General features: G+C 45.0%; 1 protein-coding gene across 7 annotated transcripts in view; it reads right to left on the bottom strand.

The window, feature by feature from the left end:
* RIN3 (Ras and Rab interactor 3) overlaps positions 1–27,115 on the bottom strand; it is a 69,971-nt gene that overhangs the window by 9,814 nt on the left and 33,042 nt on the right. For 4 of the 7 annotated variants that reach the window (XR_005931380.1, XR_005931381.1, XM_041119989.1 and 1 more), the window contains 5 exons: positions 17,525–17,597; positions 14,381–14,472; positions 10,188–10,286; positions 8,326–9,804; positions 5,971–6,279 (listed from right to left, as the gene is read on the bottom strand). Coding sequence is in view for 5 of the 7 variants with exons in the window: in XM_041119989.1 (XP_040975923.1) it covers positions 5,971–6,279; positions 8,326–9,804; positions 10,188–10,286; positions 14,381–14,472; positions 17,525–17,597 (2,052 nt within the window). In the remaining 2 variants the exon portion in view is untranslated. Of the gene's footprint in view, positions 1–5,970; positions 6,280–8,325; positions 9,805–10,187; positions 10,287–14,380; positions 14,473–17,524; positions 17,598–20,865; positions 20,889–23,456; positions 23,614–27,115 lie in introns of those variants that run through there. The other 3 variants (XM_041119996.1, XM_041119998.1, XM_030005361.2) reach the window with 3 other exon arrangements.

The following is a 27,115-nucleotide window of genomic DNA, read 5'->3' on the forward strand; positions in this document are numbered from 1 at the left end:
CATTCTCCATATGCTGTATGCTCGTAACCTGCATAAATTACTAGACATCATTTTAATCCACTTGTGGGAATATGAAGCCTGATTCATAGATACCCACATCTGTAGCTAAAGCTGGAGTCAGCAGCAGCTATAGGTGTCAACAAGAGAAAAGCAAAGCTAATCATCAGGGATCTCTCTCTGACTCCATGTGTTGCCACAAACTTCCAGTGTTGCCTAGGGCAGGTCAGGCATGGTATATTGTGCCTACTCCTTATAGGCATCACAACAGCTTCTCTCTACTGACTGCACATGGAGCCAAGGACAGGCACCTGAGAGGGCAGGACTCTGAACCTCCCCTTGTTCTCCTGGCCTTGGATGTCACAGCAAGCACAGGGACTAGCTCAGACATGTACAGCCATCAGACCAAGTACGGCCCCGAGACACCCTGTATCTCAGTCCATCCATGGGGATAATAGGTGCTGTCAGCAACTCAAATATGACCAGAAGCAGGAGGCACAAAGATACATGAAACAGTGCCTGTGAACCAAGACACCTGAGAGGTTGGTGCTGCTCAGCATCCTGCAACCCACATGCTCCCTGTGCCATGAAAGGCACCAGGGCACTAACCAGAGTCCATCTGGGGGCTGCAGCAGGCATGTTCTCTGCAGGCTGCTGCCTCCTCAGCTCCACTTTTAATCTGGACCAGAGCCAAGGTCCCAGACCTGCATGTCTAGTGCAATCTGTGGTCTCTCACAGAGGGGGTATGTTTGCAGCTGACAAGAGTTAAATCTAGCTCTGATCCTGCCACTGGTCTCAGTGACACTGGGACTGAGTTTGCTTGTTTAAGGTGGTGTTGTCCTACTCCAGATATGACTTGCTTGCTTTATTTCCCCCTCTTCCCTGCAGGATCAGGAAACATTTATTTCATAAATATCTGTAAGAAGCTTAAAATAAGCCTTCTCTTCTGCCACAAACTCATCCTATTATGTTTATAGCAAAGCAAATACAACGTCAGCTCCTGGCTGGGATGCAGAGCTTGAATGGAACGGGTATTAATTAAATACATGATTTAAAGCAACTGGAATTCTGCCCAAGCCTCCATAAAGAAATTACAGCCTATTTTAACACATTCATGGACTTTTTTTCCCTCCATGTATATTCTAACAACCAGCAGACAGTGATGATGCTCTGCATCTTGCTCTAATATTTTACAAACACTGGAATGATGTCTAGCAGCAGCTCTCCAGGAAATATGAATTTTAGCCTCAGTTTATAGCTGGGAAACCTGAGGTACACAAAGGTTAACTGAGATTTGTTCCGGATCATAAGAAAAGATTGTGACCATCCTTCAACTCCCTAGCATTTTGCTGTCTCTTGTCCATCCCATACTACTTCAGCAAGGTTTAATTTATGGTATAGTTGAATTAAGAGAGTTAATACATGCAGGCTGCATGAATCCATTTCAGAAACATATGTTTTACAGATCAGAGGAATTTGTTCCCCTAGAAAAATCTGAACTGGCTCTTTAATTCAAATGTAGCAATTGTGCTAGCCAGAAAAAAGATACAATCTCTAGTCCATCAGCCTTCATTAATAGTAACCTAAATGCAAATATCCTCAAATATCTTATCCTAAAGATAACAAAGCAAAACTGTTACATATAGCTTTATTTTCCTTCTCAGAAGTGAGCAGTGTGGTGGGATTGCTCTGACTTAGTTTTAGGAACTTCTAGCATTAGTTCTACTCCGGCTGCTGAAGTATTTGAGGCCAATTTCCTTTTCCCAGGCTCGGCTATCCCACTGAAGACACACTGCTTCATGTCCATGCCTTTGTCAACTGCAAAGCCATATAGGAGTGCATCAAGGCAACTAATATTCAGCTGCTCAGTTCTATAGGGGATGACAAACTTCATCCTAAAAGCTAGGGAAGAGAAAGATTCCAATGGAATATATATCCTATCTTTCCTCTTCTTCCAAAAGCACACTATGCATTAGCCATGCAAAACTATGCAATAGAAATTATTAAATCAGATGGTTTAGGGCCAATCACCTAGCCAACTCCATCACTAGTACAGCACTGTTTTTGAACTATATACTTTAGCTCCCTGTGCAGATCAAAAAAGAAGCTTCATAACCTTAGGGAGGCCACAAGTTAAAAATGTTGCAGTAAGAAAATTGTTCCTCTGTTCATTCTTCTTGAATCTCCTTTGAAAGCAGTCTCCCCATCTTTCAAACTTCCAACTTAAGCTTAGAGCCTTTCCATGCCTGATTTTCCCCACTCATGGGCTGACCAAGCTTGGCCTGTTTGTCTTGCACGGTATTTCTTCATAACCCAATGCCTACTGTTCCACTATTTTTGCTTTTCCATCAGTTCTCTTCCACAGAGCAGGAGCTCCCAGGTAGCACAAGGCTGGGAGCTCCAGGCTCACCACTGCCAGTACACACCACACATACTGCATATTTGCATCTTGTTTATCACTCCACAGGTGTCACTTGTGTTTTTGATAGAGTGAAAAGCAGAGATTCTCATTCTATGCCTACCACACAATATGCCTTTGACATTTTGTCTGAGTAAAGGTATTTCTGAAAGATAAATAATAAGCTGTTTTTTCTACATAAGATTATAGTGCTTCTATATAAATGACATATGTGCCCAACTCTCCCTGTGGGTATTGGGGCATGCCTTCCAAATGTAGGAGCAGTCAGAGAGTTGGGAGCTTACAGCTGCCTGTGAGTCCTGCCTCTTACTTTTCTAGTGCACAGATAAAAATAATGCCAGCCAGTTTGCAGGGGAGGAGTTGGGTGGGTTTCCAAACTCTACTTCTTTTCTTCTTTTAATGCGTGTTATTCTTACTAACTACTCCTAGTATTTTTAGAAGGCAGGTTACATATTTTTTGATCATAGGTTACATTCTTGGAGGCATATGTTGCTGTTATTTAAGTTTGCACAGAATTCAGAAAAGCTCAGTGAGACACCACAATGCTATCATAATTGCCCCTTTGGGGACAATTCACTTACTAATACCACTGCCTACACTGTACCTGTGAACATCTGAACCAGTACCTCTAAACTCCTTTTATAGCCAGTGATGAACTAATCAATATCATCAGTGGAGTTTGTCATGAGTCATTTCACCCTAAAACAGACACCTACATGTAGCCAGATGAATCAACTGAACACCATCGACTAAGTCCCCGTTGTCTATAATGAGAAGCTAGTCATGACACCCATCTGTGGCCACCTACAGCTAGATGTAGCTGTAGATGAGTCCTACTTCAACATAGATCTGTATCTTGTAGTTGTACTCAGAGGTCTGTTGGGAGAAAGGTATATTGACAAAGCCTGTGAACTCATCTTCCTGATTCCTTGTGATGAATCAGATCCACAAGTTGATGGCCTTCAACTTGAGGAAGAAACGTTAGTTTAAACCAGCTGAGGGTCTGACCCATTCAGTTAATTGTCTAAGTATCAGGGGGTTCAACCACAACCAATTTTTCAGACACATTTTGTCATGTAGTATGAATTGCAACCAAACCAGAGAACTCCTCCTTAAAATGGCCCAATATACATGCAGTCAGTCAAGGCTGACTTCAAAGTTTCATGACTCTTTCAGCAGTGCAAAGATGGGCACTACCACAGGCACAGATGTTCCTGAGTAAGCCTACCCCTAGTGTTAAAGAAAACTTGGTACCTGTCTGGACACCCTGGCCAAACCTGGACTGCTGTACATGGGTCTCAACATGTTAAAAAACTTGTGTTTTCATGGAGGTCTGAAAAAAAAACGGTGCTTGATTTGGCAGTATTTGCACTTTTCTTTGAGATATGAAACCATATTCTCAGGTCAGCTTATCCTACAGTCAGCCTAAAGTGGATAAAGAACTGGCCTGAGCTACCAAATTGCAAATTAAACCAGACAACATAAATAGTTCCCATGTTACCGAACAGATAATTTTTCTGATAGAGGTAGACTGACTTTGGTCCTGCGGCAGAGGGAATGATTAGTTTTGTGTTCCACCTACTCTGATCTTGGAAGAGGAGGGAACTTACTAATTCAGCAGTGAGTAAAAGGAGCTAAAAGAAGAACAGACTATTGCACAGGAAGCTGAGCATGGCCTCTGCTCTTCCTGTGCAAAGAGCACTGTGCTGCCTCGGGGCTGGCAGAAAGCAAAAGGGGCCTGGGCCACTGCTCTCGAGAGAGCTCTCAGAGAGCAGGAGGCGAAGTCCTACCTGCTGAAAGCTGGTCTGAGCAGCCCGCAGCGTGCTCTTCTGCACACCACCAGCTGGGAATTCCCTGTCAGAAAAATGTTTCTGTTTTCCGAATGTTTGTCTTTGCCAGGTGGAAAATCAACATGATCTGAGGTCAGTTCAGTCTGTTGAAGAAGATCTACACATTTCACTTCTAAGTGGGTCTACAGGACGTTTCACTTAATTTCTCTCCGAGTCCACTGTCTTCCAGGAGTTAGACTATAGCATTCTCCTCCCCTTAACCTCTTTTTCTGGTCTGAATTCATTGGGGCATATTTCCATAATGCCAGGCCAGTTTTTTTCTGACCAGGCCTTGATATGCATCACTGATCATATATACTGGAGAGGGGACTGGACGCACAGGGGTGAAGTCAGCTTCTGACCTACACCCCACTTGCAGTACTACACAACGTGAGAAAACAGCTGAGCTGGCCGAAATGAAGTGCTTTGGTTAGCATAGCAAACCACAATGAAATTCTCTGATTTCATGAATGACAATCGTTTAAAACATGTAAGGTTTTTTTTAATTATTTACCTGGCATAAAATGACACAATGCATTTCCTGCAACAGAGAAATTCAAGCCCTGAGCTAACTGAGGTGTGACAGATAACATAATGTACCACCAGCATCGGAAGGAGACTGTGTCTCCTATGTGGGTTTTAATGAGGCATGCGAGTATTTGAGCTATACCAAATTTACTCTCAAACTTAACACAACTGCTTTAACAAAGTTATAGCAAATTTCCCTGTATGTGTCCAAATCTTCTTATCATACGTGAAGACAGTCAGAAGTCCTATCCACCCTGCAGCTTAGGCTCTGCCCTGGGGTGGCTTCTTGCTCTGCTGTTAATGTGTCCAGACTGGTCATTGAACCTTGCTGCATACTGTCCAAGGGATGACCCCGAGGTGAGGCTCAGAAGGGACACAACAATTCCTGTATGAGTACTCCAAAGCTGTTGTCAGTACAAAATAAAGCAGAACAGCTAAAAGTACCTTTGGAGATTGTGAGTTCTTGAACAACCTCAGGTTGTTGCAAATTAATATCTGGCTTCTCTCCAAATTTATGCATGGCTGGTCATCAGCTCACCAGTATACAAAGAAAACTCTTACACTGGCAAGGCAGATTCCTGGAGGAAGGGGCTTCCTGGTCTATCTGCAAAAATGCATCCTGTCTGCAGGCCAACGGCTTAATGTGTGCATTTAGTGTTGGCCTGAGGCCCAAGTTATATTTATAGTCAGAGCACGTACTTCCTCACACTGAAGAAGTGTAGTAGTGGCTTTTGGAATTTACTGGAGCATCAGGAATTAGTAACAAACAGTACTAGCATTTTGCGTCTCCTCCTCAGTTTAGGTAAAGGCCAAATCAAGAGACTTTTCCCAAAGACTCATTCTTAGAATTTACCATTAAGCTGCTACAAGCTGGGACAGATCTCTGAGGATTTATGGAGAGCTGTGTGAAGACCTGTGCAAAAAGGACATTACCCATAAAATACACACTTAATGGATATCTGGTTTTTGGAGTTATGGAGCTTAAAGTTAACCAGGTAACATCTTATACCTGTTATTAGTGCAGAGAACTTCACAGTCACTAACCAGCCCATTCTGAACACAACCTGTGGACAGCTGATACCAAACACACTGTTACCTCCAATTTGAATATTACCACATCAACTGTATCATAAACCCCGTTCCTTTGATACATGGAGAAGGACCAGTGAGGGATACCATTTCGTAGGAGTGCTGTACCTGGGTTTCCCTGAGACATGGAGTCATAGATTAGTTTGCAGGACTTTAGCAAGATGGCAATCTTCTTTTCTGGGGAGTAGGCCTTGTGCATGGTTGTAAACTTGTGAAGGATCTTTTCCAGCACAACAGTTTCAGGCACACTGGTCGTGACACCTAGGTCAGTGGTAGTTGTGTTTTGTATCACAAGTTGGTTCTCTTTTAGCTGCTGTAAAGATCCGTCTTTGTTGTGGATTTCTTTTAAGTAAGAATCAATGGCTTCTTTTAAAGGTTTCAGGACACATTTGTACAAAGCCGTCTCAGCAATCAATTCTGCATAGAGAAGGGAGAACACAAAAGTCCATGATAAATAATCAACACGGTAGTACAGGTGCAATTAAAACTCCTAAGAAAGCATGTGCTCCGTTATTCATGCACTACTGCATAGCTGTGAGCAGGAACAGAAATTACATCCCAGAAAGTAAATGTGTCATTACCAACACCCTGGAGAAGTCCTGGATAGGCTTGAGATGAACAGCAATACACAGCCTCTGCCACTGGAGCTGTCGGAGAGTTCCTGCTACCAGCAGCCCCTGCTGTCTTTGCCTGACTCCTGGCTGACCAGCATGGCACTGTCAGGCAGCAGGAAAGCCAACTCTGGGAAGAGATGTGGAACCTCACCTAACTGTGCTTCTTTTCACAGCCCTGCCTTTACAGTTGCCCAGGTGGGATTCATCTCATGTCCCTTCTGACGTCTCCCTCTGACCTGTTTGAGATATTCACTTTGGGATGAAATGAATTGCATCCTCAAAGTGCCCTTTCTCTGCAGTGACTGAAAAGGGGCTGTAGCCACCAGCTCAGAGACAGACACCAACATCGGGTTAGGAGTTTCTCACCCTTACTGCTCAAATGACTAACTTACTGATAACTTAAGTCACCTCTTACACCACCTGTGGATGAGGAAATAGTCTGTGTGGGTTGAACGCTTGCTTAATATTTAGCAGGAGACAAAAGGAAGCATGAGAGACTGTGAGAAAGTCTGTTGTATGACTTCTAGAAACCAGAGGCAGAGCTAGAGGTACTGCAAGGGATCCTCCTGTCACCCTTGCACTGAGGCAAAAAGGTCACTGGCAAAAGCGTTCATCTGCTCAGCCAGTGAGGAATGAAGCAGAGGGCAGTAATGTTTATGTATACAAAATGCAACTATTTTAAAGAATTCAGAGAATCAGTCAGCCTGAAGCAGGACAAATTCAAATGGGAAATCTTCCACAGTGGGAATCCCTGTCCTCCACAGGAGAAGACAGCCCTCCGAAGGCTGACTGGGTCATATCATCCTGTTGAGGAACTATCAGTGAACGGGGCTAGATCTATCGAACCAAGCATGTCTGTGTGAAGGTGCGGGGAACCTTGCACACATGCAGCTCTACCAAGCTGAACAAGGACGCTTCTTCTTTCTGCCTCCTCTCCACCTACCCTAATCAAGATTCAAGACAGAATTCTCTGTGCTGACACCCCCTCTGCCTTGAAGAAAGGGGTTATTGGGACAAAAATTGCAGGTGTTACATGAGGTGCATGAACAGTGAAAGCATAGCTCCCCTCTCCTAGCCACAGCAAGGGGCTGGCAGCAGGACTGTTCTGCTGGGGAGACTGCAGGATCGTGTGAAGCCTTTGCTGGGTGAGAAAGAAGTCAGCAGGGCCTGCTGAGACTGACAGCTGAGTGCCTCTGGGTCCTGGCTCACCACTTAGCTGGGTCCCACCTAATACTGGAGCTGCAGGATTCCCTGGAATCCCTGGTCACTTCTGTGTTGGGGGTCTTCCAGCTCCCAGCTTGCTTCAAGCCAACTTAGGGATCTCATAAATAGCTCTGCATTGGTTCTCAGGTCCTCAAGAAACAGTTTTAAGTCCAAAGAAGCATGTGAGTGCATGCATGCATACTTTTTCTGGCTGTATGGGATAAAAAATCCTACTTCTCTTTGTATATTCTCTCACGAATGTGCAGGGGGAAGTTGGCCTTTTGTGTTTCCAGTGAACACAGCTCTGTGTGTCTGTGCTATGCGTACACATATATAGACACGCACACACACACACTCATATTTGTATATGCATATATACATACATATATGTCTCACACACATAGACATACATCTCTTCTACTTAAACTCTTCCCTTTAAAACATTCATAATGGGATTTTCCCCCTCATTGGTCTCCCAGTTTTTAGAGCTGCTCCTCCAAGTGCTGGCAACCACTGAGTAGACTTCGATTTGCACCCCTAAGCTTTTAGGAGATGGTTTATAATTCTGTAAAGCAGAACCTGTGTCTGCATGTCATTCTCACCTTCCCAAATCCCGCCCGAGGATGAGTAAAGCACAGTCACCTACCTAACTGTTCCTCGGTGTAGGAGGCTGGGTCTATCAGAGATTTCAGCTCAGTGCTCTGCACTAAGTAACTCTTCAGCTGCGTCATCATCATCCGGATTTCTTGTAGCATCTCTGTGCTGGAGCTCTGCTTTGCCATCATCTCTAAACTGTACACTCTGTAGTCCTGCACCAGGTTGCCAAAGTACGAATCCTTGTCCTGTGCCAGCTCCACTATTTTCTTCTGCAGCTTCCTGTCACTAGACAAAAAGACTGTGAAGACATTGGACAGACTCACAAAGGACAGCCTGTTCTTGGCCTTGCCCAAGATCACGGAGCGTGTCTTTTTACTGGAGGAACTACTCAGCATCTCCAGGTCATCCTCTGTGCTGCTGGTGGAGTAGGAGTCTGGCTCGGACACCGACGCCTGAGCCATGGTGCTGCCTCCCGGGCCCTCCAGGGAGGAGTGCGAACCTTTCAGTTCAGCTGAGCTGATGGATTTGCGTCCATGTCTTTGTTCGGTCTTGGTGCGTGTGCAAGTGGCACCACCTGCCACTGTAGCTGAGCTGCTCTTGCACAAAGCCTGCGCCGTGGCCATGGCCGTCTCTGCCACTGTTTGCTTCAACTGACAGGAGCTGGGGATCGTCGGTACCTGGGAAAGCCTCTTCCTTCTCGGTGGTGGGATAGGAGGTGACTTTTCTTTCTCAGTGGCATTGCTTTGTATCTCAGGCATGTCCTCCTTCTTCTCTGCAGGTTCGGGCTTTGTCTCCTGAAACTGTGATACAGCACTTTCGGGAACCTCCCCAGGCATTTCTACGGCCTTTTTGCACAGCGACCTTTTATCTCTGCTCTCTGTACTTATGTCTTGTTTTTCTTCTGTCCGTTCCCCTTTCAGGGTTTCACAACTTCCAGGCTTACCCACAGAGCTCTCCTCCGAGGTCCTCTCGCACAGCCGCCTCCGCGGCGGGACAGAGGGCTGGGAGCCCTTCTTGGGGCTCACTGCTGAGGGCTCATTGACAGAGCAGCTCTGCTTCCCTTCTTCTTTATTGTCACCACCCTCAATTTTCATTTCCTTGATGCTCTTTCCTAGTGGCTGAAGAAGCGGCTCGTTTTCACAGGCAGTCATGGGATCCCACAGGAGCTTCAGAGAAGATTTCTGAATGAGAGCATGAGAAGGTGGAGGTGGAGGGGGGCGGCGGGGAGACCTCCTTTCAGCGAGTGTTGTGGCAGGGGGGAGATCAGGACTCACAGCATGGCTTTTAGGAGGAGGTACATCTGGAGGAAAAGTATTACTGCACTCTTCTATAAAAATAGGATTCACGAACCACAGCCTGTCATTTCCTATTGACAGCTCAATTTCACATGAGCAGTGGTTTGTGCTACTTGCAAAACACTGGGTAGATCTTAAACTGTCTGCCTGGACAGTGCTGAAAGCAGAGTCTTTTGCAGGGTGGGATAACTCCTCTCCTCTTCTTCTGTGGTTTAAGGAGGAATCCCAGAAATCTGTCCCCCCCAAAAAAAAGAAAGAAAAGAAGAATGAAAAAATGCTCTGAGACAATTTCAGCTGCTAACAGTATGTAGAAGTCCTACTTTTTGTTAAAAGAAATGGTACACAAGCTTTCACACCTCTGCACAAAACAGTGTGAAGAAAGGGTTGCCTGTTTTTTGTGCTTGAGATGCTTCAAACCAGGGGACAAGCTCAGAAGCTTCACCAGAAACCTCTTTCTTGCCAATTTTAGGACACTAATCTAGTGAAAACTGTTAATGCTGTGCAGCTTGTGCAGTGTGAGCAGGAAGGTACAAGTAACACATATGAATGATTGTGAAAAGGAGTCTATGACTTGTTCAGTGATCACTGCCCTCTAAATGCAAATAGCTGTGGATACCTGAGGTGAGGTTGTGAAGACCCCAGGTGAGTTCTGTCTCCCTCTTGCTGACTGTGGGAAGGTATAAGACTGAGATGTACAGCATGGATCCAACGTGCACTGGGAGCACAAGAGACATGAGATGAAGATGACTACTATGCAGCAAGCTCATGTGGCATAGTCTGTTCTACACAGAGGTCTGATCATGCTTTGCAGTACAACCAGTCCAGAAACATATGATTTTAAATACCTTCCACAGATTAAAATCACCATTACAGTCTATAGCTCTGGATGACGATTATCCATAGCCATGCCCACTCTCTGTTTTGCGCCTTGCCTTGAGACTGCCTGCTTGCAGGTGTAAGAGAGGAAAGATGGTGCAAAAGACTGTGTACACAGGAAGGTTGTATACTGAAGGACTAAAGAATAGTGAAGTACTTCAGTGCTATCAACTGTGACTGGAAAAGAAGATGGTGTTTCAGATGCAAGTAGTCATTTCTGTATGTCACAAACCTCTTATTAGAATTTGTCTTTGAATAACTTGTTTTAAAAAAATTACAAAGCATTTGTACATCTTTTGGATAGATTCAGTATCACATTTAACCTTTTTCCCTTCCCCCAGAGGTGAGTTTTCAAACCTGCTTGCCTTACCAGTCTGATTGCTTTTAATCACTCTTAGAACTGCTAATCCAGGGTCCACTACTGGAAGTACCAGGAAACAGGATCCTGCAAACCCCATGTGTTCTTAGGAAGAAAAAGGGTATAAACCTCTGAGGATATTAACTGGGTGAGGACTGTATAGATGCCCACAGATTTAGGGACAAGGGGAAGATGGGAAATCCTGGAAACATAAAGGTGCAGGTAACTAAATAACTATTTCAGCATGCTTAGTCCCTGGACACATTGCTGACACTGACGGCACACTCTTCTGGGTGGATTTACAGGGGACATGAATGGGGCTGCCACACAGTGCCTGAACTCTGCCCTGTGCTTGGTGTCAAGCCTGTCTCACTGCAAAAACATCATGTGCTGGGCCCCAGAGGGGATGGATGGGGCTGCACATGCGTGGGATGACCCTCAGCGCTGAGCACACGGTACAGCTCTCAGGACGGTGCCTTCAGCTGTGCTTTGCCAGGGTCCCGTTCTCCCATCAGCTGCACCAGCGTAGCCCCCAGCCCATCACAGGGAAGGGGGTGCAGGACTGAGCCGGCCAGAGCCCTGGGCAGGGTCTGCCTGTGCCTCTTCCTCAAAACCAGCACCCCAGAAAAGCTCAAAGGGACTTCCAGATAGGAAGGTCATAGCAGAACTCAAAACAGAGCTAAGAAACTCTTCAACTAAAGCCAACGCAGAATCAGGGGTGAACCACATTCAGATAAAATCTCTCCCTTGCCCACTGCATCCCCAAAGACAGGCCACTTCTTCCCATTTTGCTCCCCAGTGCAGCCGTGACTTTTGATGGCTTCCTGCTTGCAGCTGGCTTCATGCTGTTGCTGGAAAAGCCATCTTCTTTCTGCCGCTGCCATGACCTGCCCTCTGCAGGGGTCTGCCTTTCCCCCTCGGTGCCCTGAGCCTGCTGCCCTTGCCTCCCTGTGCCAGCGATGTGGTCCCCTGGGCCACAGGGACAGGGACTGTTCCCTTCCCTCCGGCAGGTGCAAGTGCTGCAGGCAGGGCAGGACGGGCAGGCTGCCTCCTCGCTGTCTCTCCGCTTCCTCTAGCCAAGCATTTCTGTAACATAGGCACAGAGTAAGCCATGCATAGGTGAACTAAAAGACTGTCCATTCCCATCAAGGTAAAATTGCTGATTTAGCCTCTCATAGCCTAGGCTAGGGTCCATGGCTAATTCAGCTTTATAAGCATGCCAGCATGTTTTCTTAGGGAGGCTGAGGTTAGAACAGCTTTATTCTCTGATTTCCTACCATGAGAGGGAGGAGAACAAAGAAGTTTGAAATAAAAGTGTTGCCAGGAACAGCAGCACTCTTGACAACAGAATTCAGGAGTAGATGTGCAGATGCAACCGCACATAATAGCATTGCACTGCCAACGCCCTCACATCTGAGACTGGCAGGAGTACGATTTCCTTTAAACGCTCCAACCCTCCCGGGTATCAGCAAACGCAGGACAGGGGAAGTTGCTTGTTTAGGTCCAAACATAATGCTGTGGAGTCTCATGGGCTGAGGAAATGGTGAGTAAACCAACGTACAAAAGGGAATTTGGTTATTTTTCTCAGTAGTGGTCAGGATAAGACACTGTGATGAAAATGCAATGCTCCATTCAGACCATGAAGGACCAGATGAGGTGGTCCTACCAAGGGTTACACAGCTGCTTCAGAGAGACTGTTTCTTAGCCCAGCCAAACTGTCTCATACAGCAGGAAAGGCATCCCAGGATCATCTCCAATTGCTGTCCTGGCTCTTCCCTTAGCTTATATTCTGGGAGGGATAATTAAGCAGTTCTTTGGGCACGTCTGTGATGGTATGTGCTCTTTGTGCTGTGCAGTCACGCTAACTCTCCTGCTAAAATACCTTCTGTACCAGTGAGGTCAGGACTAGAGGGCCTGCAGTACATCCTCTTTGGGTATACACATAACAGCCAGATCCTTTGTGGAACAATCCAGCTTGCAGGTAAGCATCTTACTTCTACCCCCCAAAAAACATATCACTTTGAAATAAATAAAAAGCAACATACAAGAATTTCAAACAATGCTAGCTTTCCTTTGGGAGTGCCACTTCGGGCAGCACTTATTGTTTGTGTACCCATTTGTACCCATGAAATTTTGTTGCAGGAAGCAGTAAACAGCATCACTCATTACTTCAGCCTGTTTGACTTTACTGAGACAGCATGCCACCCCAAGAAGCTAGCATAATTTCCCAGGAAATCTTTACACAACAGCAGGTTTTCTTCTTTTGTCAGAAACTTTCCTGGCATGCAATGTACTGTGACAAGTAAACCTCCAAGCATCACCACTTTTATGACCACCAGTGTACAGGAGAGAAGGAAGAAGACTACAACCAACATTGCTTTGGTGCTTGTGCTTCCATTAACCCTTCCTTTCAGAAGTTGCTGGAGACCATTGCCTGAGTCAGTATCTCCTCTGCTGGCTCAAATTAGACCAAAGGTTGGAGAATCATGATACACTTTTTAACTTTTAATACAAATTTTTACACTTGTTATAATAAAACTAACATTACATTTGCAACTTGCTATTTCAAATTGCAAAGTACCTTTCTTTAAGCAGGAAGTGCTGGCTGGACACCCATACTTAAGGATGCTTTGACAAATTAGAACATATTCAAAATAGAGGATGCTGAAAGTGTTAGAGGCAAATCTAATGGTTAAATTCAACAAAGCTGCCTGAACTGAAACCAGTGGGGTTTGCCCATGCCTTCTCAGAGGTATAATGCAGAAGATCCAAAAATAGATCCCTAAAGCCTCAGGGTGCTCTAGTGAGTATCTCTTAAGTGAGCTAACTCTTCAGCTTTCACCATTGTTTGGCTGTTTTCAACAGCTGAGGGAAAAATGAAAAGCAAAGTAGCATGAGAGTGGCTAACTGTAATAGCTGTCTCAAGTGGAGTGTGTCAAATGGGAAGGAATGGGAAGGAGGCCTCCTTTAGTTAACAGAGCTGCATTTCCCAACTCTGTAACTTGATACATCTGATCTAAAATTTGTTCATTTGGTGCTGCTACTAAAAATAACATTCCTTTTTGTATCTGATTAGTGTGAGGCAAGAGAACATGCTGGGACACTACACATTTCTCTACCAACTAGAAATCCTGCAAGAGGAAGCAGAAAGATCAAAATTAAAAAATATCACACTTCCAGCAGCATTGCCCCCACACATCAGAAGGGGAAATTGCAAAGGTGTTTTCGTCTTTTCATATACCTCAGATGCCAGCTACTTCCCATGTGTGTAAGGTATCCTGAGAGGCTGTGCTGCACTTCAGTTGTTGAAAGCCCCAGCTTATACAGTGAGACTGTAGGTCCCACACCTTGCACAGAAAGTCCAAGTGGAGGTTTATGTCCAAAGGGGCAAGCGGCCTTTTTTCCAGTGTGCTTCTATAAACATAAAGATCATAAACATCTTCTCTCTTGCTTTCAGGCCTCCTCAGCTATTCTGAAGACAATAGTTCATCTATCCTCCAGTTGCATTATGTCTGTGCGAGGCACCATGGTTCTCACAAGTCTGAGTGAAATTCTGGCTGCTTTGAGGGACTTACCTATCCCTAGACTAGAGATGATTTCAAGGTCTTGAAAGCTACTGGCTTCTAATATTGCTTGTGGCAGCTTCAGGGTGAAGGGCAGCAAATCCCTGTAAAAAGAAACACAGTGAAAAACCAACAAAAGAATAAACCCCACAATTTTTAAGAACTCCAGATTTTACTGTTGGTTTTAGTGATTGAATTGGCTCACAATTTCAGCCCCGTTCTGCAAAGTCCTGAATGTTGTCAAAGGAAGATCTCACAGCCAGTAAGGCATCATGGACATTGTGCCAGCTTGGGTTGCTCTGATTTCACAAGAGATCACCAGCTCCTGTGGCGATGCTTCATGCAGTGCTGCTGGCTTAATCACTGCGTCTTGGCTTCCTCCTATGAAAACAGCAGGAATGCCTCTCACCTCAGGGGAGGCCACAAGGGTTGAAATACCTTCCCATGAAAAGTGAGGTGTTGCAAATGGCAATTATTGTAATTAGAAAAGCCATTCTTTTTGGTGTGGAGGGGATTTGCAGTCCTTTTTCCTTCCATTTACCCCTCTCTCCCCACCCTGCTTCCTCTTTTAAAAATCAGTGTAAGTGTAAGGCACGGGGACAAGGCAGGACACAGTGGGGTTAGGGAAGGAAGGCCCCTCCTGAGGAAGGGTAGCCCCTGGGTGAAGTGACAGACAACGATGAAGTGTTGCATGACACTGAGAAAACACATATAGCCCTCTACTCTTCGCTCCCACACTTCTGACTGCTTGGTTTCTGCAAAGATGCTGTATTTTTATTAAAAAAAAAAAAATAATTACAGTTTCTCAGAGGAAGTTAGTTGGGTTTCACTGAAACACATCCTAAGTCTCAAGTAATTTAAGGGAGCTGTTGGGCTGGTGGTGAACTCTTCAGGTTTGCCTCTTGCCCAATAACAATTCACTAAACCTGTTCCTACCTCAGTTCCCATTCTAACAAGGACTAGAAAAGCCAGTAACAATAGTTCCTAAAAGGTAGCAAGGAATGGTGCAGCGTCATTTTACACATTAAAAAAGGTAACAAAATGTTCTGCAAGCTGCAGGAAATTATTTTAGAAAAAGCTGGCCTTGTGAGTAGGTGGTCTCCACTACACAAATGCACACCCCAAAAATGTGCATGACTGCAGGCCTGGGGAGGACAGATCTGTTGACAGATGAATGCAGGGGGGGCTATTTTTGCCCCTATTAACAGATACATATCTTACTCATGTACTGTGTACTCCTTGGGTTCTCTGTGCACCACTGAGCACCCTGTTGTCACATTGTTTGACGTAAACTGATGTGATCCCAGGATTTTTTTTTCATTGCTGATATCAGGTTTAAAAGAGGAAGAGGGTCCATGGACCTTCTGCTTTCTTTGTTTGCTAATGTTATATGCATAAGTAGTTCCCTTCTTTTTTTTTTTTTTTTTTTTTTTTTTACAAAAATACATCTAAATATCAGGAAACATTAAGCCACTACCGTAATAGAAAAAAATCTGGTTTTATTCATGGGGCAGCAGTTTGCAGGCAAGCCACCAAGTCACCTGTTACCTACAGGTGTTATTTTTGTGATCTAAGGTAATCTACACAGGCCAAACCTTCTTTTGAGAAGAGCCTGTCAGCCCTGATAAGCTGTTTCCAGCTATTTATAGATGACTATTTAGTACAGCCCTGAGAACAGGCCTCTCCACTCACCATCACGGAGAGATCCGACAAGCTGCCAGCAAATGGTAGGTCAGTGCCTAAGCAGCCTTTTTATTACCTGCTTCTCTCAGAAAATTATTGCCTATTTACCTTGTCTTTTGACAGCGACCTAAGAAATCGCACGAACCATCTCAACGTGTATTTGACACTCAGAAGTAACACCTATAACAGGAACTAACAGAAAAGCTTTTCTTTCTTTCTGAGACTCAAGCCATGATCCTTTCTGCAGGAAAGCAGAAGTGAGCATATTTTCCCTCCCACCAGCGATTTGACTAGAAATGCCCAATTCTTGTTTGCATTTGGGCTCTTCTTTGCTTTGGTAAGACAGAAATCTTTATATGGGTCCAGGGGTTAATTTATGCCCATTCTGTAGGGTCTATACACATCTAGATGGCTAAATGTCTTTTCCTTGATGGGGGTGAGACAGAGCGTGGTCCCTTGCGTGAGGCTAGGAGTCCTGGCCCATCTGCATTGAACTCAGCTGGCTGCAGAAGCAGCCCTCAAAATAGTGCGAATATTACTGGCTGGGTAAGCTGCAGCACGCTGTATCATACCATAGATAGCCTGTTCCTACTATGTGACCTAACCAAGTCTCTAACACAACTGCCTTGTAAACATATCCTGAATCTGCTTTCCCCTTTTAAATGGAAATAACTACTTTAAGAGTCATCTAAGTTTATATAGGGGAGGTCAAAAGTTTACATCCAACTCAAAACCAGGCCTGCTGCAGCTGGAGTGGGGCAAGTAGGTCGTGGAGGTATTGCTGCAGCGTACTGGGCGCAAACACACAGATTACAGGAGACTGCAGACACACGTGTTTAATTACACAGAGGCACTCATCAGCTGTTGATCAAGCCTTGCTCTAATGAAAATGACCTTACAGGTCTTTCCCATCTCTGTGCCCACTACATTTGGTATTTCTGCACTGAGCAAACAAACAAGGTCTCTTCTTTATCACTTTATTTTATTTTTAAATTTTGGCTCAAGAACAGAAATTGTTTCAGGACTACTCTCCTTGACAGATTCCCCATAGGTGACTAAGTGCTCCGAGTCTCCTGCAGGCAACAGTCCGCTAGCAGGTTTGCTAAGTCACTGCCAGGTGTGTGTGTATGCTTAAAGCTGCTTTTAATAAGACATGGCTAATCCAGGACCCTTTTTCCTCCCTGCCCTGCTAGCCCCAGTCCTGTGCCTCAGTCCTTTGTGGGTGCAGTCCTATGGACCCTCCTCAGACAAAGCCTCCCGCTTCAGGGACAGCTGTGGTTATGGTGTGCCTGGCTGGAAACTGGGTGACCTGGCCCCATCGTAGATACCAGCATCGGAAATACCTCCTGGTCTGGCAGGTTAGAGGAAACTGGAGGAAACAGCTGGGGCTGTGCTGTGGCTGGATACTGGGAAAAGGCAGTCCAGAGGGAAGAGCGAAGCGATCCTTCCATGGAAGCAATGAATCCAACTCACCTACTGACACAGTAGAAGGCAACCAGTTTGAAGATATCCTCAAATACAAGGACAGATCCTTCCAGGTACATGACTGATGAAAAACAAAAAAGACAGTCAGCAACTGTTGTCATTGAGCTGTATGGTAATAAAGCTGGTGGGTTTGGCTCACACATCTTGTATTCTGTGATTGTCCAGTATTTGCATGGGCTAATATGAAGAAGCATAAAGAACTGGCTTCAGATGGCCAAATGCAATGAGATTCTTGAGGGAAACACTAGAGAAGAAATGTCTCAGCCTGGCTTTCTGAATGGTTAGCTCAAGATATCACAGTGTTGGGAAGTAATAGAAACAATGGGAAGAAAAAAAACCCAGGTCACAGCCAAAAGGTTCATTACAGGCCCATCTATCTCTAAGGATGTGCATATCCGCAATGCATATACGGCTGACCTTGTGACTCTCCATGTTGGAATCTGGTTTGGTCTGGATGGACAAAGTGCTTTGAAGCAAAAATACTAGAAATTACTGTTTCATTACTATGTGTGTGGGCTCTGACCTGGGTCATGCAGGCAGTGTGAGCACAGCCTATTTGTATCTATATCTCCCCTGTCTTCTCCCTCCCATTGTGTTATACAGTGACAGCACTTTCCTTTAGGTGTCAAAACACAATCTACACCACATTGCAGAGTTCTTCAGGATGACCTCTTTTATAACAGCATGCTATGGCACTGTGTAGCCCAAATCTCACATGTTATTATAGAGCTTTTGGCTGCTAAGCTAGAAAAAATTCACCGGCCAGTGGAGAAAATTTCACATTGACCGATAACCCAAGGCAGAGAGAAAGAGATGGATCTGCAGGAGAGAAGTGTCCATCTTTGCTTCAGCTTTATAGTCTCACAAATTGTCTGCACCTGTATGTACGAAACACACCATCACAAACAAAGATTGACAAGTTTAAGGAAATCTGCGGTGAATTCTCAAAAATGCCTGCTTACTGGTGGTGGACAACTGGAGCCTTAGAGCTGCGCTGCTCCTGCCGCAGGAGCACGCCGCGAATCCTTGGGGAGCAGCACCAGCTCACACCCATGTAGCGGTGCCCACAGCTGCTCCGCGTCTTTCTTTGCTCCGTTTTCTAAGCCACAGCTCAGAGCTGTGGACACGAAGCTCAGCTGTCGTGATTCAGCTTCCTCAGTCTGCCATGATTCACAGCCCTCTGAAACGTCTCCAGCTCCTTGCCCCTGCCTGCCTGGTTGTTAGTTGCCCTACAAAGCACGGCCTCCAGCACCTGCGGGAGCGAGACATCCACCTGGATCTCCTCTCCCTCGGCTCCGTGCACTGGATCTTTTTCTCCAGTCAGCAGAGAATCCCACTGGAAGGAAATGTTCAAGCTTGTCTCCCGTTCAGCTTCACAGTTCATTCCCCAAACAAGGCATTTCTTCCTTTTACTTCTCCCTTTGTCCTAGCCCAGGCCTGGCAGGTTGCTATTTTGGGCTGAATACACCAATGTAGGCATTTTTTAAAATTTTTTAAAAATTTTTTAAAATTTTTTAAAAGGCAAAGGCTGTGTAATTCTCAGAAGTCATTCCTAACATCAATTTGTTTTGGACCAGCATGAACAGATCAGCCTCAGTGTGTGCACTGATACCAGACTGCAATGTGGAATTTAAAACATACTTCAAGCAAAACAATCCTTTTCCCTTACTTTTCTCTCACAACTGGAAAAAATAAGTGTTCGGCAAGTTTTTTATTTTTCCATAATAAGAATCATGTTTCAGTCAGGGATTTTCATTAAGCATCTACCATGAACAATTTCTATAGTTTGAAATCCATCTGCTTCGCAGCTCTGACACAGGAAACAAAAATAAAGACAAAACCCAGTGCTGTTCCAGAGAATGAACCAACACCCAAGAGTCTGAACTCACTTGAATCTCCAGCAATTAAATAAAGGCCTTTAAGTGGACAACCGTTTTAAGGACTTTTTTTCCGTTAAGAACCACATGTTCACTTTGGCATCCCAAGTTGCAGGTGTACATAAGAGAGCAGGCTGCACCTGTACATGTTTACATACATGAGCAGATTGCTTGGACTGGGACTAATGATTGTTTCTGTGCCAGGAAGCTCTGCCATTTGGGAGCTTGAATTTTAGACAAAAGAATATTAGTCCGAGCTCCTCAGCGTCAGGAGTATCCACATAGAAGTACATTGTCACCATACAGCTACTTCTCCTCCCGTATATAGTTAAATAGCATAAAACACCACAAATCACCAGGACTTATATAGCTAAAGCAGTCTAGGTACAAAAGCTGCTGGAGCTTAAGGACAGGAGTTTTCAGCAGGTGGTATACAGAAACTGGACTGTCCCTGATCTGCTCTGAGAGGTCACAGAAGATAATAAAATCAAGCGTATTTGTCAGCAGGCTGGAATTCATCATACAGAGACCCACAGCTCTGCTGGGACATTTTTGGGTGGCCTGCAAACAAGTAAGAATAGAAAAACCCTGCTTTAGATGGATCATTACTCAAAGTACTAGCACCATCAGGACCAATACTCTGCCCCAAATTTATTCCGAACAGTGACAGTGTCAAGCAGCCTGCGCAGGGCTATCGCGGCCACTTGGACCCGCTCCCAGCACAGCACCCATGGGGAAAGCCTTGCAATCTCCTGTGGGACAGGTCTTCCTCAGGAGAAACTATAACACTTTTTCCTTAACCTGTTTTTACCTAGACACCTGCTGACCACCAGCAGGCATCACTGATAAGTAATGCTTTCTGACCACTTTGCTGTTCAGTGGCAGATGATGGGTTTGGTACAGGAATGTCTATGGCAGGAATGGTTGTCATTCGCTTGTGGAGACATTAAGTGGGTCCTGCTGCATGTCTCTGATTTTTGGAAAGATGCAGAAAATAGCAAGTTTGTACAGCTAAAAGGGCTCCGCTGACTGTTGGGGACAACGTATCTCTCCCCCCAGCACTGTTACTGCCCTCAAGGCACCCTGTTCTGAGAAGACAGTCAGGAGGAGGTGCTTTTCTCTGGCTGTGGACATGTTGTGGGTAGCTGGGGACATTTCACTGACATAAGCACTGCTGCTCAGGCAAGGATGATGATGTTGCCATTTATAGGAACTCCTGACTTTTGCAAAAGCTACAAGCAGACACTTTTCTGCCAGACTGCTGTAATCCTGTGGAGACAAAACTCACCTTTCTTGGGCTCATAAAACTACACCCAGGGCACCTGAAGAGCAAAGAAATCTCTATGTCTCACCAGAACAGTGGCAGGATGTCAAGAATATGATGAAAAGCAACAGCAAAAATAGGCTGGGTTCTGTGAGCCAAACATACTGCCACAGCATATTGAGGTTTACCTGATATTTAGAAGCCCACAGAAAAAAGTCACCTTCAGGAAATAAAAGCAGAAATGTGTAGATCAATGGGCAATTTTGAGCAGTCTGAGATGAACATATCAGAATTGAAAAGTTTTTTATGGGTGACAGAAGCATTAGTAACACGAATTACTGGTTCACTTGTTGACCATACTCTGTTTTGTGACCCTTGTGCAACTCAGTAAGTGAACAGGGACATGGCCAGGTTATGAACTGCTATAAATATTTATCATTGTGCCATCTTTCCCTTTACTGCACCAACATGCTCTGAAGAGTGTCATTTTTAGGCACTGACTGGAATCTGTCTTCATGTTCCCTTTACTCTTCAGATCTCCCCATCATTTCTCCATCCAGATGCTGATGTTTTTGAGTCACGCTGTCCCTGGGCATTCTGCCTTCCTTTCCTCTTTGATTTTTCCCCGCAGAATTGTGTTTGCTAGTCCTGTTGTTCTGGTCACATGGACAAACCACCCCAATTTCCATCTTCTTACTGCTTACGTAGGCTCACGGGACCCAATTACTTCAGCTTCTTCTTCCCTAATGGCACTGTTAGTCCTATTCACTGTTTTTGATATCCGTGTAATCCTTCAGAGACATCTGAAGTCAAAGATTGAATTCCTTATTCTGCAGCAGTTGTGTTGACAGAGGACTACTGAGAACACAACCATCCTCAGAAGTCCTGCTTGGATGTGCTTGAGATGCTCTTGTCTTTCCAGATTCTGGCATGCAGTGAGATATGTCATCATGGGAGTGATTCCACTTTTCTATTTCTATTTTAAGATTATAACTCCACAGTCCTCTAACCAGACCTCTCATTGGTGTTTCCCTCCTTTGCTATAAGTCTCTGGTGTGATACCACAGTTGCCATGACCTTGTTTGCACTGACCCTTGCAGTAAGCAGCACCGGCCAGCTTTGCTGCTGTTCTGCTCCAAGGCAGAGGTTACCGATCCTAATTCCAGATGTTGACGTTCCTAGCTGTTGCACAGGCCAGGTTAGCAGTTTCCTGCCCCTGGGGAATGAGCCTTTGGTATTGTAGCAGAGGACTGCAGTGACTACTGTAGCCCCGGTGCTGAGGCTATTGTGTTTGTCACGATACATTGCGCTTGTCGCACCTGCCGTGCTTTACAGAGATGTGTGAGAGCATGATATAATTCCTTCAGGTTATTGCTTCAGTTCCCTGAGCACGTGCAAATCTCCTTCTGGCCCTTATTCATGCACTAGGCTGGTGGTGGTATTAAGAGAAAGAGCTTTAGCTGGATAGAGGGAAATTTAGATTACATTGCTAGAAGTCCTTATGGTGTTTGCGGTGTCTTTCTGCAACAGCTCTGTCTGTTTGAAAGTTCCTAGTATCTGTCCCTAACATTGTTCCCTGTATTACTTTTTGATGACCTTCTGGACAGTACTGTTAGGCCTTCAAGTGCTGTGTTCTTGTAAAACACTGTCACTGTTTATCTGTTTTCTCTTCTCAAGGCCTCTTTATTTCTTCTGCAATCTGATGCCTCTGCTTCTTCCATCTGATGTCTAAGCTGTAGTTTCCTTTTTGGTTGCGCAATTTAGAATGTCTTGCAACCCAGGTCTGTTTTGTCTTTCTTGTCTTTCCTAGTGATTCTTTCATGAAACTGTCAGTTGTTTCTGTTTTTCCCCCTCATCAAGGAAGCGCAGAAACTTCCCTGGTTTGGACTTCTGCCAGAGTCTTCTGTTGTGCATCCAACTCATGCTTTCTTACAGGATTTCAATTTTATGGTTTCCTACAGAGTTTAATCTTTCTGGCCGCGATGAAAAAAATCACTGCTGGTGGCAGTTCCTGGGAAATTGAAACTAATGAATTACGAAAGTGATAAAGTGTTAATGAGCTTGGGTCTAGAGTGTGAGAGAAATCTATTTTTAAACTAGGTTTTTCACAAAATAGAATTGCATTGTGCAGAACAAAATTAATGCCATTAAACAAGATGCAAAACACAGGCTTTTGTACTCTTCTCAGGCTGGGGTTGAGTGGAGGGGGCACTCGATAGAGTTGACTGCTTCCCTGTGCACCATGTGTGTGTATCCTGGTGCTAAGAAAAAGGACCGTCCCCACATCTAACAGCCACAGGGGTCTTGGCCACTCCACTGTACTTTGGCTCATCCACATTCACCCAAGCAGATGGGCAGCGCCTTGGTGTCCACTTAGATTTTATGCCTTTAGTTCAGCATAAAATCCTGCTGCCGCCCGGTCTCGTTGCCTGTGCTGCAGGATGCTTGAGCAGAAACTTGTTACAGTAATTTCGCTGCTCTGTTTCCTCCTTATTGCGATTAGTGTTTCAGCAGGGTTGAGAGGGTGGCTCTCAAGGGTACTTCAAGCACAGCTAACCCAGCTAAAACAAAAGTGTCACAGCTCCTCAGTGCTTTCCTTACAGGTATCCATGTGAGCAGGCCCACGGGCACTGCCAGCTGTTTCAGGGGTTAAGAGCAGAGCACAGTCTGGCAAATGGCTGTTTGGTTTCAAAGCACTTGCCTTCCTCGTCAGATCCTCACCCTGCATCTCCTTTTTACTGCTCGAATAAACACCTTAAAGTCTGTGGAAATTCCATACCTGGTTTGCACTGTTTCTTCAGCCAGAGGCTGGGGAGATCCAGGACTTATTCCCAGGACCAGACGGCAACATGAGGTTTAGCTGGAGTTTCAGAGGTAGCCACCCAGGGTCTGTTTTCTTGCTCTCACATAGCAGGGCTGAGGGGGAAAATGTGACCTTTCTGAAATGTTGAGGACTGAGAGGGCTCCCAAGGACACCAAGGGGAGTAGGGCGACACATTCAATTGGCGTGGTCCCTGCTGTAAGCAGTTGAGCACTGTGGGATCATTGCTGGAGAAGTCACATTTTCACAGGTAATTCAGCATCCACCCATACGCTACAATGGCAGTACAAGATTTATGCTGCCCAGCATGGTGATTCAAACTGTCAGGGCTCAGGGCTATGGCTGAGAAGACAAACTGAATGTAGATATTTGCAACGTGCTCTCAGAAGGCAAATTTCTTCGGTAAAACTTTGTGAAGTAAACGAAGCTTTCAGATATATAAAGGGTCTCCCCTGTGCCTCATGTAACAGGAAACAACACTATGATTTGAAATTCTGGGGGTTTAGTTCTTAGCAACAATTTCCAGGTTGTATAGATAATCTTGAGAATCAATCCTTATGTGAAAAATGTATGTCATCATACAGATGTATTTTATTAAGAACATTTTTTTCCCATTTGCTTTGAAGAAAAGTTTATTTTTCTGGCTCTGAGATACATCATGAAATACCATAGAGTTGAGGTTAATCATATAGAAAAAGGAAGTCTTCTGAGCATTTTAAGGGAAGCCATCCGGTACACAGAACCACCTTCTGTGTGACAGACTTCCAGGAAAAAAAGACCACACTTTCCAAAGGTGAGTGATGAAAAGGACTAACCCACTTTGAAATGGCAGAGGTCAATAGGGTGGAAAATAAAAGGAAAAAATGGTATTTCTGCTTCTGAGAGCTGTGATCCCACCTAGTTGCCAACCTGGTGGAAGAAGATCTTCTGATTTCCACTCCTCTGAGTGGGATAAATTGATTTGAGGGTCCTACTCAAAGGTAAAAGTATGAGGTCCTTACTGCCCTCATTTTACTTCGAGCAGTATCTTATTTATCTCATTTACAAGTCTAAACTCTTGTTTATTAAGCTCTTTAAGATCTTCAGATAGCAAACTTTGTCCAAGGGCAAAAATTATAATTTGCTCCAGTTGAGCCACTGAGACAAGGGCACTGGTATTATGGATACTGATTTAGAGTACCTGTTTTAAAACCAGTAAGCTTTTTGGGTTATGTTCAAGGTACTAAGCACAGTAGGGTAAGACAATATTATCCTAGAACAGCACACATAGTCTCTAGCTCTGATTACACACAGATTTTGCATTATGCCTCTTGGGAGTGAAAAATAAGGCAAAAAACCCAAACAACAAAGCGAGGATTAACAAAGCTAACAAGACCCTGAGGGCCTCTTTCCAACAGGCTTTCCTACAATCCTATTGGTTTAAAGCCTAAAGTAAAAATGAAAATGTTTGCATGGTGAGAGGGGAGGTACCTCTTCAGGATGAGAGTTTAAAAAAAAAAAAAAAGAAAAAAACCCACCCACTATAAGCAACTAGAATGTTTCCAAAACAACGTGTAAACCACGCAGAAACCTGGCACTGTTACATTCTGAAAAAGCAGCTGCACAGGTGTCTTATGTTTTAAAAGCGTTTTGTGTTTTAAAATAAGCAGCATGTCAAAATGATGTGGAACTCAGCTCAAATGAGCAGGACTTGGTGAGACTTTCTGCTTTTCTTGTGCATATGTGCATTTAGAAAAGAAATTATGAACTTGCACAACAGGTTATAAAATGTGTCCTCATACCATGTTTTACAATATCCCCCAAGCCCTCGGTCACTGTTCTTGCCAAACCAAGACTCTGGGCTCCTACTTCAGAGTAGTCTCCTGAGGGGAACTCCTCGACACTAACTCAATTTTCAGGGTTAATAACAATGGGGATAACGGAGAACTCATCCTTGGCAGGCAGACTGACCTTGGGAAGATGTCTAGGTTAGACATCCTTAGGGGACTAGAAATCATTCAGTCTCTATCTCCAATCAAACCACAGACGGTAGACCAGACAATGATGAAGTCTCCTGTGTCCTTATGACAGCCCACACAGAGGTGGCCTTTGGCCTTGCACCGCCTGTGGAAGCAGATGAGATCCAGCAGAAAGCAACAGCAAAACGGCACTCCTTGAGCTGGAGGCCAGAGCTGGGGCAGAATTGTCCAGTTAACCCATGCCATGGGGTGGACTTGCTCGATGGTAGGTTTTTCACGCCAAGAAGCTGCGTAGGTGACGGCAGACTTTTCTCGCTAATGAGAAACATGCATAAACAGGGGAAATTAGCCCATGCTGAGCCCTGGGTGATGCAGGCAGATTGTTATCTGTGTCTGAGTGGGGCTAATCTGAAGATAACTAGGGTAGCTCTACGTCGTCAGAGCTGTCGCACAGACACACCATCGGCAGCAACAGGAACCACATTAAAAGATAACATTTGTCAGTCTACTATCCTTAACGGCAAGGTGTCTACCATACTGAACAGGAGTCATTTACTATGGGAAAATAGGATATTAGCCTGCATGACCAGAAGGTCTCCTTACATGCAGTTAAACTGCTTAAAATTTGAACCTTAAGGTCAACTACATATTCAGCTTTTCCAGCCTCCCCTGCTAAAAATATGCAAACTTTTATTCATTGACTGGCTAATCCTTGGAAAAAAGTAGTCTTGGACAAGTTCTGCTGCTGAAATATATGATTTGCTTAATTGACATAGAATCAGCCATTTTTGGCGAGAGAAGGGAAGAAGGATCTTCTCTCCCAAGGGCCTTGATAACTCTGTTGTTATTTTTTCCAGCACATTTCTGCTTTTTTCAGGCTAGTCAGGCCCAGAGCTGACAACAGTTTCTTACTTTGCCTCAATCACACACTCCATCACGCAACAATAAAGGAAAACATTCCTCTGAAGTAAACCTGAAAAATTGGCTTCCCTCACAGCACGGCAGCAGAGTTGCCTGTCAGGCTATACAGAAAGCATACAAAAAATGTCTGAATAGTAGTATTGGTACCTCAGCGCTGAACAAGGTCAAGTGCTCGGCAGGCAAAGGGCCTCTCTGCAGCCCGGTAAATACAGTGCTGGCCAGGAGCTGGGCTTGTTCAGGGCTGGTGGTACGCAGCTGGCCGAGCCCCTTCAGCAACCTGTGCCTCAGCTCTCACTCTATTAAATGGGTGCAATGACACTGACTTCCTTGGGAAAATTCAGCTGAATTCAGCTCGGCAGGGAGGGGAAGGGGCTGCTCCTCGGTACGCTGCCAGCGATGCTCTGCCTCAAGGAGGTTGGCTGCTACAGGGCAATTTGGCCGCAGTTTTGCACTGACCTCCCGCCCATCCTGACAGTGCTTGCCCCATACCTGCAGCCTCCTCTCCTTGCACCAAGAGGCAGCTCTGCTGGGTTCCTGCCTCCGTGGGCAGCCTCCTTTCAGCTTCGCCCACAGCATCTCGGATGCTCACGCCATCATCCAGTGCTACAGGATGTGACCCCTTCCTTGGCCGCCTACTGCCTCTCTCCATCCTGTTCCCAGACCTCTGTCTCCAGCCTGCCACCCACTCTTCTCAAAATCACCAGCCACCCCTCGATCCCGATATCACTTCCTTCTCCT

This window comes from Aquila chrysaetos, chromosome 2, assembly GCF_900496995.4.
Source record: "Aquila chrysaetos chrysaetos chromosome 2, bAquChr1.4, whole genome shotgun sequence".
Lineage (NCBI taxonomy): Eukaryota > Metazoa > Chordata > Aves > Accipitriformes > Accipitridae > Aquila > Aquila chrysaetos.